Source organism: Lepidochelys kempii, chromosome 2 (assembly GCF_965140265.1).
Source record: "Lepidochelys kempii isolate rLepKem1 chromosome 2, rLepKem1.hap2, whole genome shotgun sequence".
NCBI lineage: Eukaryota > Metazoa > Chordata > Testudines > Cheloniidae > Lepidochelys > Lepidochelys kempii.
Genome location: NC_133257.1, coordinates 222,027,281 through 222,041,310, shown reverse-complemented (window position 1 = coordinate 222,041,310; position 14,030 = coordinate 222,027,281). Strand labels below are relative to the sequence as shown.

The window sequence follows — 14,030 nt, the reverse complement described above, 5'->3', positions numbered from 1 at the left end:
GTAGAAGAGAGAGGAAGAGCATGGCAAACATCTCTCCTTTCTATCATGTTCTTTCTTCCCTCTTGGCTTTGCCCTCCCCCCTTCAGAGTCAGATGAGCATTACCTCATTGCAGTCCCAAAACTGACCAGAGGAAAGGGGAGGGGGTGACTAACTCAAGAGGCCAACAGATCCTTTGTTACTGCCTAGGCCAGTGTCCTTTATTCCTGTGAGGCTGGGCTGGGTTTGTCCCATACATGCCCTGATGAGGTGTGAACTGCCCCTCTGCTCTTGAAGAGTTTTGCTTGGGCCTGTTTTAAGCCATGAGGACACACTTTCAACCTTAGAACTATATACATGAAATTACAACCTATAACATTACTGTAAAACAATTACTATAACAACAACGCTCAGTGCATCATGAGCTTTCCGAAGACACCCGACACGACAAACTTTGCATTGGATACCACAATATAAAATCATATTATAGGATGATCATGGGGGGGGGTGTGCAGGGTATTCCCCTGAGGTACAGAACATCACAGCGGGGATGAGGGGTTGGGAGTGTGAGAGGAGGCTCAGGGCTGGGGCACAGAGTTGGGGTGCAGGAGGGCGTGAGGGATCCAGATGGGGGTGCAGGCTCTGGGGTGGGGCCAGAGATGAGGAGTTTGGGGTGCAAGAGGGGGCTCCAGGATGGGGCTGAGTAGTTGGGAGTGCGGGAGGGGGCTCCGGGCTGCGGCTGAGGGTTGGGGTGCAGGAAGAGGGTGCAGGCTCTGGGCAGCGCTTACCTCAGACGGGTCCCGGAAGCAGCCAGCACGTCTGGCTCCTAGGTGGAGGTGCCGGGGGCCCTGTGTGCTTCCCGAGCAGCTCCCACTGGCCGCGGTTCCCAGCCAATGGGAGCAGTGGAGCCAGCACTCGGGGTTGGAGCAGCACGCAGAGCCCTCTGGCCGCCCCCACAGCCAGAAGGACATGTTGCCACTTGCAGGAGCTGTGCAGAGCCAGGTAGGGATGAAAGCCTGCCTACCCCAATGCTCTGCTGACTGGACTTTTAATGGCCTGGTCAGTGGTGCTGACTGGAGCCGCCAGGGTCCTTTTTGACTGGCCATTCTGGTCAAAAACTGGACACCTGGCAACCCTAGTTAGCATTGCTGTGGAAGCCATAATTTTTTAATCTCTTTACTTGCACTCATTTACATTCTCAACCTAATATTGCATTATTATCAGTTTGTGGATTTTCACTCAGACGGTTCCTAGGTAAATTAAGAACTCAGAGGGGATGGGGTGGGGTGGGGTGGGAGAGATCAGGTTCAAGTTAAACAAAAAACTTAAACTGTTTTCAAAACAGTCCTGTGACTGCAACTTTTATCTTCCCACTGTCCAAACTTGAGTTGCCAGAACATACGGCTTGATCAGTAAGACCTTCAGAGTTACCAGTGAGCGAATATAGTGATCTTTTACATAACTATTTTCCCCCGTATCCTCATTGAAGAGCAATTCAGGCAAATGTTGGATCACCAGACAAGTGGCCAGAGGAATCATCATTTAACTAATGTATTTTCTTTCTTCATTCTGTGCGGCTTTTCAGCAACGTCAGCATTCTTGACTTGCTCTCACTTTTCCCCTGCTTTATCACTTCAGTCTCATTAACTCAGAAAGACCAGGATTTTTTGCAAAAATATGTAGCACTCTTTCAAAACAGCCAAGCCATATGTTAATATTGCTTGTCTGATAGAGAAAAAGAAATGTCCCAGATTCACCAGCCATTTGCAACAGTTTTCTTGAGCAGAAGGACAATGTGAAAACAGACTGTAGGGTGTTATTGTACCGTATACAGCTCCTAATACTTAGCTACATACCAAAGCCAGGTCTATACTACAAAGTTTTGCTGGTAACACTGGCCTTATTTTAGCACGTCTGTGTATGCACCCAGGTGCAATTCCGAGTCCTGCTGCTGAAACACCCTGATTCTGTGTCAGCCAAGTTAAACCACGTCCCCAAATGGCATAAACTCTCTATTGGCCTGGTACCAGCGTCTTCATGGACGCTGCATTACCTTTTCCTTCAGCCATAGTCCCACAATGACCCACCGAGAATGACCGCTCTGGTCACAATTCTAAAATCAGTTATTCAGGGGTTACAGTGACCAGAAGCCTGACCTCCTTTAAAATACCTGCTGTGTCCTTCCTAAAAGATTACCTTTGTAAGCATACGGGTGTGGCTCCATGTAAAGCTACAGGTAAGCTTTGCACTGCTGCCTTGTCTAGAAAAGAAGGCCTAGATTTCCTTGGCCTCTGGGGAGGTGTGGTGCAAGCCCAGCTGTGGAATAATCACAGGAATATAGAGGTGTATTCGGTTATTGCAAAGAAGATGCTGAAGCTGGGGCAAAAACGTGATGAGCAGCAATGCCGGGCTCTGGGGAAGGGAAGCCAACAGAAGATCTGGGGCTACCCCCTAATACTTGATGCTTATATGCAATGCTTGCAGGGATCCCACCAGCAATCTGTAGGTAAGAGTGGACACCTCATGAGAACCTGAGGAAGGAGCCCCAGCAGTGCAACAATGACAAGAGTGTGGAGAAGGAAGATGAGGAGGATACAGACCCCCCAAGAGAGCCAAGAGCTGTTCAAGAGACTAATGGACCCAACCCAGACACAGAATCCATTGAGGATGGATAAAGGAGCTCAGATAGCTATATTAAAGCATAATTCTCTCTCTTTACTTTCTTTGTGGGCCCCAAACCACCTCCAGTCCCTTTCAAAATGGCAGCCAAATGTGCACAGAGAATAAAGGAATTCCCTTTTGAAACAGCCAGAGCCAGTTTATTTTAAAAATGTGTCAACAGCAAAATAAGAAACTATCACAGCCATTTAGTAACCAGCAGCTTTTGGTAGCAAGATAGAATTTCCATCACCATAAATCCATTAAATGCAAACCTAAACAAATATATTCTGAATGCGATATCAGAGCATTAGAAAATGTGAAAAATCTTGCAAGCGCTCCCGTAATTAGTCAGGCAGACTATAGTAGAACCTCAGAGTTACAAACCTTGGGAATGGAGGTTGTTCATAACTCTGAAATGTTTGTAACTCTAAACAAACTTATAACTGCTGGCAACTACACTGCTTATAGCTTCTGGAGAGAAAGCAAAGCACAGAAGCTGGCCTTTTAGGCACCCTAGCTTGCTGGGAATATCAAAGTGTAGGCAGAGAACTGCCTGGAAAAACCTTGGTCAGGAAAGTGAGAGACGTGAGTATCTACCCCAGAGGGGAGATGGCTGATTAGTTGGGAGCCTAGAGTGGTAGCCCTTGATAGACCATGGAGGGGGAATATGGGTGCAGTTGCCCAGAACCGTGACACCAAATCATGAGGCATCTCCAGCGTCCTTTCAATCTACCAAACACATATTCAACAGTCATCCTGCACCTGCTCAGGTGGGAGTTAAATCTTTCCTTGCTTCCATCTAGGGCTTCACCAGCCAAGGAAACAAAGGCTAGGGGAGGTGCCCGAGAATCACTGTTCGCATTTCAACTCCACCAACATGTATGCGCCAGTCTGAGAAAAGTGTCCCTGACTGCAACTTTCAAAAAAGTCCAGTATTTTTGAAGATGTGAGCATCATGCACCTTCTCTGATCAGCCAACGTTGATGCTAATTGAATTGATAATATCCTTGAAGCCCAGGTGGCAATCATCATCTGCTAGGCTAGGTCAACACTAAAGTTTTGCCAGCATTTTTTCTAATATACAGCTGTTGACATTAGTGTTGCTAGAACTGGGGTGGGCAAACTACAACCCGAGGGCCGGAACTGGCCCCTCAGGGCTTTGGATCCAGCCTGTGGGATTGCCACTCCTGTGGCACCATGGGCCCTGCACTGCTCTGAGAAGCGGCAGGCACCACATCCCTGCGGCCCCTGGGGAGAGGGGACAGGGGGCTCCGCACGCTGCCCTTGCCTGTGGGTACCTCCCCCAAAGCTCCCATTGGCTGAAGTTCCCCATTCCGTGGGTGCCAGCCAATTTCCAGAGCAGTGCGGGGCCGGGGCCGGGAGCCTGCCTTGGCCCCAGTGCGCACCGCTGTCATCCCGAAGCCACTCCAGGTAAGCTGCGCCAGGCTGGATCCCAAACCCCTCCTGCACCCCAACTCCCTGCCCTGAGCCCCCTGCCTGCACCCCAACCCCCTGCAGCACCCCACATACCTCCTGCACCCCAATCCCCTGCCCTGAGCCCCCGCTGCACCTCATACCCCTCCCTGCACCACAGCCCTGAGCTCCTTCCCGCACTGTGCACCCCCTCCTGTACCTCAACCCCCTTCCCTGAGCCCCCTCATACATCCCGCACCTCTCCTCTACCCCAACCCCTTGCCCTGAGCCCCTTCCTGCACGCCGCACCCACTCCCACACTGCATATTCCTTCCCGCACCTCAACCTCCTGCCCTAGCCCTACATTCATGGCCCTACATGCAATTTCCCCACCCAGATATGGCTCTTGGGACAAAAAGTTTGCCCACCCCTGAGCTAGAACATGTGAAAGCGTCGCTGCCTTTGCTGATGCCATGCATCTTCACTGTGAGAGACTGCATCAGCAAAACCCACAGAGCAGGAAGGACAGGAATCCACCAATGAAATGTCCACCTGTGATCCCCCAATGCTTGCATAAACATAGAAAAGTTCCCCTTTCTATTTATGTACCCAGAAGCAAGCTGGTGGGAGGCGCAGAATCAGGAAGTGTGTCCCACATATTGCCCCCTCTCCCCTGTTTGGGGAGCCCATTCCATCAGATTCCTCTATTATTTCCTGCACATTGCCCAGAGTCACAATCCTGTGCAGCAGGATATACTTAATGGATTTTCACATCTGGATAACTGACTTCCCCTCACCATAGATTTTCCAACACCAAGGTGATTGACTACGGACTAATAGCAGCCCAGAGTTGCAAGCCTCCAGAGCACAATCACCACTCGTGTCTCCACTGTCAATGCAGCTCCCATTCTGTATCCCTGAGCTGGAGGACTGGGGCAAGGATGGCACACACCTCCAGGAGCATGGCCTTCCACGTCCAAAAAGTGCTCTGGCCACTGCTGATCATCCAGATTTGCATCATTATCCAATCCCACCACTTGGTTCTCATTTCACAGGTACAGATGCATTTCTCCACTGTGTGTAACTGGTCAGTGAATGCCTGAAGCAACTGGGGACTGTCATTCGAATTTTTTCTGCTGTAGGACTACTAGTGGTGGTAGCTGAAGTTCAGAATACAGAAGAATTACTCACTCAGTCTCTAAAACAATGAAAATTCCTCTAATCTCTTCAGCATCTATGCTTCTCCCAGTGACATAGCAGGAAAATTGAAAAGCAACGGGAAGACCAGAGGGTATTTTAATAACAGTGTGAAAAAAGATTGTGAGATGGAACAAAGACTTTGGAAACTTGGCCCCAAGTTGCCATAATTCCCTGAGAATGCTGGTATCCCACAATGCACTGCAAAAACATCCTGCAAGAAAATGAGACAAACATTGGTGTGGTGGATGCCTATGCTTCCTGCTCTGTGGGTTTTGCTGATGCAACCTCTCACAAGGAGGATGCATGGCATCAGCAAAGGCAGCGACGCTTTCACATGTTCTAGCGACACTAATGTCAACAGTTGTATACTAGAATCAATGCTGGCAAAACTTTAGTGTTGACACATGAAATTTGCAACCTGGGCTTCAAGGATATTATCATTTCTACTAATGTCTCAAAATTTATAACTGAGAAACTGATCCTCATCTCTTTAGGAAATTCACTTGGAAACTTTTCAAAAAACCACAACTTAGGACACACTCCCAGCCAACCCCTACCCCACCACTATCAACACAAAAAGGGCAACATTGAACGTCCTCGTGTGACAATCACAGCATTTCTACTGGTTTTAAAGAGAGTTTCTTGCTTGAGATCTATTTCTTCTACATCTGAGGAATACAAAAATGGTTTAAAAACTACAACACATTTTCAATGCTATAGAAGCTTTCAAAGTACACTCTCTGCATCAAGTCTTCTGGCAGATGCTAACTTTGTCCTGAAGTCAATGGAAGCTTTATCATTATTTTCAGTGGACATTGGATCAGGACCTTATTATTATGAATCTTTAAAACTAAAGCATAATAAGAACAAGAGGAAAAGAAGAAGAGTGTCAATGCCTTTAACAATCACATATCTGAAAATATAGCAGTTCAGCTACATCAAGAATTGTTCTTTTAAGAAGTGGAGGCAAAAGTCTATGAATACTGTGAACTCTTATTATGTTCAGACCCCACAGCAGAGATAGGATGTGAATAAGCTGCTTCCATTGCTGTAGATATTAGCAATACAATATGATACATAAACCAATTTAGTAAAAAATTAATCACTTTTCACCTTCAGGAATATTAGAAATTCTGTTAAATGTGTTTGAAAAAAAGATAGACATTGGCAGGACCCTTTTCAGTATCATATAACCAGACCAGAATGTGCCAGAACTCAAGGGATTAATGTGAACAGCAGCAAAGCTATAGAGAACTTCTTAATTTTCATTTTCTTTTGGAGTGGGGGACAGGTGTGGAGAGATATCAAGAAAAAAAAATATCTCACTTTCCAATCTCCTCCTTCCAGTACATATTAGAGGAAACTAGACACCAATCTCAACTCTTATCTGAAGTTGTACATTTCCAGATACTAGTACTGATGTATTAGCAAGGTTGCAATGTAGCAGGCTTATAAAGCAGCACATCCACACACCAGAAAAAAAGTAATAAAAATAAAAATTAAATAGAATATTCACAAAGTGCTTTTAGTTTGATCTATTTCTAGCATATAATTTTATTTTACCAGTTTTCAATATTATTTCAATCCTGTTTATTCAGCTTTTGACAGGGGCCTGCTACTTACTATGCTCTGAAACAGCTCACCCAAAAAATAAACTGAGAATGCTAGAACTTTATCAAGATCCCTATATTGTGAGACATAACAGTATCAGTTTCTTGTTGCCAATAAACTTCCCAATTAGTGTTCAGACTAGTGGTAGGATCAGTGCTAAGCTGAATTTAGTTCAAAACACAATACTTCTCTTAAAACACTTGTATTGCACTCTAACCTGTACAAAAGTAAGTAGTAAAAAGTTTTTTTGTAATTAGCCATGTCAGATCTAAAATTTAAATCATTTCGATGTTGTTACTTTGATGTCTTGAAAATATTTTTACATCACTCATTATTATCAGCATAATGACTCCACTGTCGCCTAACAAAGTAATTCCACATTCACTTTTCTAGTCTAAAGTTACTGAAGTTACATGCTATCAAGTATCAGAGGGGTAGCCATGTTAGTCTGGATCTGTGGCACCTTACAGACTAATAGACGTATTGGAGCACAGGACTCTTTGCCGCTTTTAAAGTTACATGGTTATGTTTCTAGAGAAGCTACTTCTGTAATATTGTATTGACTAGCCTTTCTAGATGTACTCTCTACTTCTAGGGTTTAATAGGGTTTGATTCCCTTTAGTATTCATCTCACTATTCAAAACAACTCCTCTGAAAGTTGAAACTGACTGTTCCCTTACTGAAAGTATACTGGTTCCAGTTCCACCTAGTACACAAACTGGTTTGCTAGTGGCTGTTTATTCACAAGTTCTGGCTTAAAAAAAAAATAAAGTTATTTATTTTTGCAATTGAAGTTATTTAACAAAACAGGGTTTTTTTAAATGAGTGATTGGTGAAATTGTGTGAAGCTGTGTCAACATACCCCCAGTCGTTATCTCTGTTGGAAGAGGAACAGGCAGGTAAACAAAGCTAAAGTTCATACTTCACAGACCCTGTTAGCTCGAGTTAGCAAAGGATTTGACATACCCAGCTACGACATCACCCTACTGTAAATCTGATTTATCTGAGGCGAATATTTCTGAAGTTTAGTTTCAAGCCTGACTTAGAACGACCAATACAAGAGCAAACAAAGCAAGCGCTCCGATTACATCCGCTGGATAATAGGGTAGTTTTCATTAACCCCTCTCTTCCTCTGACAAATTCAGTGGCATTTCTGTACGTGCAGGCTTTTGCTAAAGCTGCATGCCATGCTAAACAACGAGATGAACTGCAATCCCCTGGGAAGACAGACAACCACTTTTTTAAACAGCTATGTAATCTCAGTTGCTCAGCGATCCAGGCTCTACAAAGCCAGGCTCTTCCGTCCTGAGCCGCTTTGCTCCTGCCAGCTTTGCACTCAGCCTGAACCCCGCGGGCAAGCTTTGCCAGCCGATGAGGGCACGGGAGGAATGTACAATCGAGCCTTCTCTTCATGGCACTTCTGCTCTGCATTCCCCGTGCAGAAGGAGAAAGAACCCTGGGCAATAAGGGGTGCGCTCGTCAGAACGTGAGGGACCAAAGAGCTCCCACTAAACCGGAGTGACTTCTAATTCGATTCCCCACCCGTGGCCGTTCTATTTCAAGCCGTGAACGCTGTGTTGTTGAAACACCCCTCCGCCTGCCCCCATTAGGGAAGGAAAGCACGAGCTAGACGCACAGACCCAGGACGTCCCCGTGCCTCCTAAGAGCTCGCCAGTCTCTCCATGGGACAAAGCTGACGAAGGTGCCCCGGCTCGGGCCAGCTCCCTGAGGTGGGGCTGGAGCCACTTACCGCAACTCCATTAGCCTCTCCCCGAGGAGGGCTGCAAGTATCCCGGCCAGGGCAAGCACCAACACTTTCCCCATGGCTCCGCGCCGGAGGAAGCTCTCTGCCCCCCCCGCAAAGCGGACCAAGCGCTCCCGCCTTTGAGCGAGCTCTGCAGCGCAGCGACGGTCTCCAGAGCTCCGCCCCCGGCCACGAATCCTCCCCTCCCAGCTGCGAGAGCCTCGGGGCCGCTAATGGCGGCAGGAACTCCGCCTCCCGCCGCTCGCTCGCTCCGCCTCGCCCTGCCGCCCGGGAGCCTGCCGGGGCTGAGCTCCCTGCCTCCGGGATAGCCCTGAGCTAGGGCTGGCAACGGGGACAGGAGAGAACGGGCGAGGGGTCGCTCCTAGCTCCAGCCTAGCAAACACCAGCCGCAGGAGAAAGACCCTGGGCGAGATTCACACAGGAGCTTGGGGCAAGTCGCTACAGAATTAACTCGACGTCCAGCCTCCGCAGTAATTGAATCGCTTTTACACGTCCAGACTAGGCTCCTAGTGTCGGCGATGTCCGTCCTCGCCAGGAGCGCTGGCACGCATTTTACTGTTGGCGTGGTACGTTATGGGACGGCTTCTGAAAGGCAGCAACAGTTGGTGTGAGCAATGCCGTGCCTACGCTGAGGACCACCTCGCCCTAACTACATCGACCTGAGCCCTGCGCCTCTCAGCCCTGGTCTACACTAGGAGTTGAGGTCGAATTTAGCAGCGTTAAATCGATTTAACCCTGCACCCGTCCACACGACAAAGCCCTTTTTTTCGACTTAAAGGGCTCTTAAAATCAGTTTCCTTACTCCACCCCCGACAAGGGGATTAGCGCTGAAATCGGTCTTGCTGGGTCGAATTTGGGGTACTGTGGATGCAATTAGACAGTACTGGCCTCCAGGAGCTATCCCAGAGTGCTCCATTGTGACCGCTCTGGACAGCGCTCTCAACTCAGATGCACTGGCCAGGTAGACAGGAAAAGGCCCACAAACTTTTTAATTTCAATTTCCTGTTTGGCCAGCGGTGGCAAGCTGCAGGTGAGTGCAGAGCTCATCAGCAGAGGTGACTATGATGGAGTCCCAGAATCGCAAAAGAGCTCCAGCATGGACCAAACAGGAGGTACAGGATCTGATCGCTGTATGGGGAGAGGAATCCGTGCTATCAGAACTCCATTCCAGTTTTCGAAATGCCAAAACCTTTGTCAAAATCTCCCAGGGCATGAAGGACAGAGGCCATAAAAGGGACCCTGTCATAAATATAAAGGGAAGGCTAACCATCTTTATATCCCTCCTGGCCAGAGGAAAAAACCCTTTCACCTGTAGAGGGTTAAGAAGCTAAAGATAACCTCGCTGGCACCTAACCAAAATGACCAATGAGGAGACAAGATACTTTCAAAGCTGGGGGGGCGGGGGACAGGGACAAAGGGTTCTCTCGGTCTGTGCGTTGTTTTTTTCCGGACCAGAGCAGGAATGCAGGTTAGAACTCCTGTAAAGGGCTAATAAGCAATCTAGTTAGATATGCGTTAGATTCTGTTTTGTTTAAATGGCTGATAAAATAAGTTGTGCTGAATGGAATGTATATTCCTGTTTTTGTGTCTTTTTGTAACTTAAGGTTTTGGCTAGAGGGATTCTCTATGTTTTGAATCTGATTATCCTGTAAGGTATTTACCATCCTGATTTTACAGAGTTGATTCTTTTACTTTTTCTTCAATTAAAATTCTTCTTTTAAGAACCTGATTGCTTTTTCATTGTTCTTAAGATCCAAGGGTTTGGGTCTGTGTTCACGTATGCAAATTGGTGAGGATTTTTATCAAGCCTTCCCCAGGAAAGGAGGTGTAGGGTTTGGGAGGATTTTTTTTTTGAGGGGGTGGGAAGACGTTTCCAAGTGGGCTCTTTCCATGTTAGGCACTTGGTGGTGGCAGCAATAAAGTCCAAGGGCAAAAGGTAAAATAGTTTGTACATTGGGGAAGTTTTAACCTAAGCTGGTAAAAATAAGCTTAGGGGGGTTTTCAGGAAGGTCCCCACATCTATACCCTAGAGTTCAGAGTGGGGAAGGAACCTTGACAGACCCGAAGTAGTGCCGTGTGAAACTGAAGGAGCTGAGGCAAGCCTACCAGAAAACCAGAGAGGCAAACAGCCACTCCGGGTCAGAGCCCCAAACATGCCACTTCTATGATGAGCTGCATGCCATTTTAGAGGGTTCAGCCACCACTACCCCACCGTATTGTTTGACTCCTTCAATGGAGATGCAGGCAACACGGAAGCAGGTTTTGGGGACGAGGAAGATGATGATGAAGTTGTAGATAGCTCACAGCAAGCAAGCAACCAGTTTTCCCGAGAGCCAGGAACTGTTTCTCACCCTGGACCTGGAGCCAGTATCCCCACAACCCACCCAAGGCTGCCTCTTGGACCTACCAGGCGGAGAAGGGATCTCTGGTGAATGTACCTTTTAAAATAGTATACATGGTTTAAAAACAAGCATGTTTAATGATTAGTTTGCCCTGGCATTTGCGGCTCTCCTGGATGTACTCCCAAAGCCTTTGTGAAAGGTTTCTGGGGAGGGAAGCCTTATTCTGTCCACCATGGTAGGACACTTTACCACTTCAGCCAGTAGCACGTACTTGGGAATCATTGTACAACAAAGCATTGCAGTGTATGTTTGCTGGCATTCAAACAACATCCGTTCTTTATCTCTCTGTGTTATCCTCAGGAGAGTGACATCATTCATGGTCACTTGGTTGAAATAGGGTGCTTTTCTTAAGGGGATATTCAGAGGTGCCCATTCCTACTGGGCTGTTTGCCTGTGGCTGAACAGAAATGTTCCCCGCTGTTAGCCACGGGGAGGGGGAGCTGCGAGCCACGCGGTGGGGGGAGGCAAAATGCAACCTGGGAACAAAAGCACATGTGCTAAGTATGTAACGTTAACAGCAAGGTTTACCATGAAAGAGTGTACCCATTGTTCTATAAAATGTATCTTTTTAAATACCACTGTCCCTTTTTTTCTCCACCAGCTGCATGTGTTTCAAGGATCACAGGATCTTCTCCTTCCCAGAGGCTAGTGAAGATTAGAAGGCAAAAAAAATGCACTCGTGATGAAATGTTCTCTGAGCTCATGCTGTCCTCCCACACTGACAGAGTACAGACGAATGCATGGAGGCAGACAATGTCAGAGTGCAGGAAAGCACAAAATGACCTGGAGGTGAGGTGGCAGGCTGAGGAGAGTAAGTGGCGGGCTGAAGAGAGGGCTGAAGCTGAAAGGTGGCGGCAACGTGATGAGAGGAGGCAGGATTCAATGCTGAGGCTGCTGGAGGGTCAAACTAATATGCTCCAGCATATGGTTGAGCTGCAGGAAAGGCAGCTGGAGCACAGACCGCCGCTACAGCGCCTGTGTAACCAACCACCCTCCTCCCGAAGTTCCATAGCCTCCTCACCCAGACGCCCAAGAACGCGGTGGGGGGGCCTCTGGCCACCCAGCCACCCCACCCCAGAGGATTGCCCAAGGAACAGAAGACTGGCATTCAATAAGTTTTAAAGTTTTAAAGTTTTAAAGTGCTGTGTAGCCTTGTCCTTCCCTGCTCCACCACCCCTCCCGGAGCGTCTCTCCTCCACCACCCTTCCCGGGCTACCTTGGCAGTTATCCCCCTATTTGTGTGATGAATTAATAAAGAATGCATGAATGTGAAGCAACAATGACTTTATTGCCTCTGCAAGCAGTGATCGAAGGGAGGAGGGGAGGGTGGTTAGCTTACAGGGAAGTAGAGTGAACCAAGGGGCAGGGGGTTTCATCAAGGAGAAACAAACAGAACTTTCACACCGTAGCCTGTCCAGTCATGAAACTGGTTTTCAAAGTTTCTCTGATGCGCACCGCACCCTCCTGTGCTCTTCTAACCGCCCTGGTGTCTGGCTGCGCATAACCAGCAGCCAAACGATTTGCCTCAACCTCCCACCCCGCCATGAACGTCTCCCCCTTATTCTCACAGATATTGTGGAGCGCACAGCAAGCAGTAATAACAGTGGGAATATTGGTTTCGCTGAGGTCTAACCGAGTCAGTAAACTGCGCCAGCACGCTTTTAAACATCCAAATGCACATTGTACCACCATTTTGCCCTTGTTCAGCGTGTAGCTGAACAGCTCCTGATGACTGTCCAGGCTGCCTGTGTACAGCTTCATGAGCTATGGCATTAAGGGGTAGGCTGGGTCCCCAAGGATAACTATAGGCATTTCAACATCCCCAGAGGTTATTTTCTGGTCTGGGAATAAAGTCCCTTCCTGCAGCTTTTGAAACAGACCAGAGTTCCTGAAGATGCGAGCGTCATGTACCTTTCCCGGCCATTCCACGTTGATGTTGGTGAAATGTCCCTTGTGATCCAACAGTGCTTGCAGCACTACTGAAAGGTACCCCTTGCGGTTTATGTACTCACCGGCTTGGTGCTCCGGTGCCAAGATAGGGATATGGGTTCCATCTATTGCCTCACCACAGTTAGGGAATCCCATTGCAGCAAAGCCATCCACTATGACCTGCACATTTCCCAGGGTCACTACCCTTGATATCAGCAGATCTTTGATTCCGTTGGCTATTTGCATCACAGCAGCCCCCACAGTAGATTTGCCCACTCCAAATTGATTCCCGACTGACCGGTAGCTGTCTGGCATTGCAAGCTTGCACAGGGCTATTGCCACTCGCTTCTCAACTGCGAGGGCTGCTCTCATCTTGGTATTCATGCACTTCAGGGCAGGGGAAAGCAAGTCAAAAAGTTCCATGAAAGTGCGCTTACGCATGCGAAAGTTTTGCAGCCACAGGGAATCGTCCCAGACCGGCAACACTATGTGGTCCCACCAGTCTGTGCTTGTTTCCCAGGCCCAGAATCGGCGTTCCACCACATGAACCTGCCCCATTAGCACCATGATGCCCACATTGCCAGGGCCAGTGCTTTGAGAGAAGTCTGTGTCTATGTCCTCATCGCTCTCGTCACCGCACTGACGTCGCCTACTTGCCCGGTTTCGCTTTGCCAGGTTCTGGTGCTGCATATACTGCTGGATAATGCACGTGGTGTTTAATGTGCTCCTAATTGCCAAAGTGAGCTGAGCAGGCTCCATGCTTGCCGTGGTATGGCGTCTGCACAGAAAAAAGGGGCGGAACGATTGTCTGCCGTTGCTCTGATGGAGGGAGGGGCAACTGGCGACATGGCTTACAGGGTTGGCTTACAGGGAATTAAAATCAACAAAGGGGGTGGCTTTACATCAAGAAGAAACAAAAACAACTGTCACACAGAATGGCCCCCTCAAGGATTGAACTCAAAATTCTGGGTTTAGCAGGCCAATGCTCAACCCACTAAGCTATCCATCCCTCTGGTATTTCAGGCAGGACTGAATCTCCATTAAAGTTTTCAAGGTGCCCCTGACAGACCTC

General features: G+C 47.9%; 1 protein-coding gene across 1 annotated transcript in view; it reads right to left on the bottom strand.

Annotated features, from left to right (window-relative positions):
• The window catches only part of LOC140907605 (serum paraoxonase/arylesterase 2-like), a 49,642-nt gene extending 40,833 nt beyond the window's left edge, over positions 1-8,809 (bottom strand). The window contains exon 1 of the mRNA XM_073333907.1: positions 8,613-8,809. Coding sequence (XP_073190008.1) covers positions 8,613-8,686 — 74 coding nt within the window. The 5' untranslated portion in view covers positions 8,687-8,809. The remainder of the gene's footprint in view (positions 1-8,612) is intronic.
• Between the last annotated feature and the right edge of the window lie 5,221 nt (positions 8,810-14,030).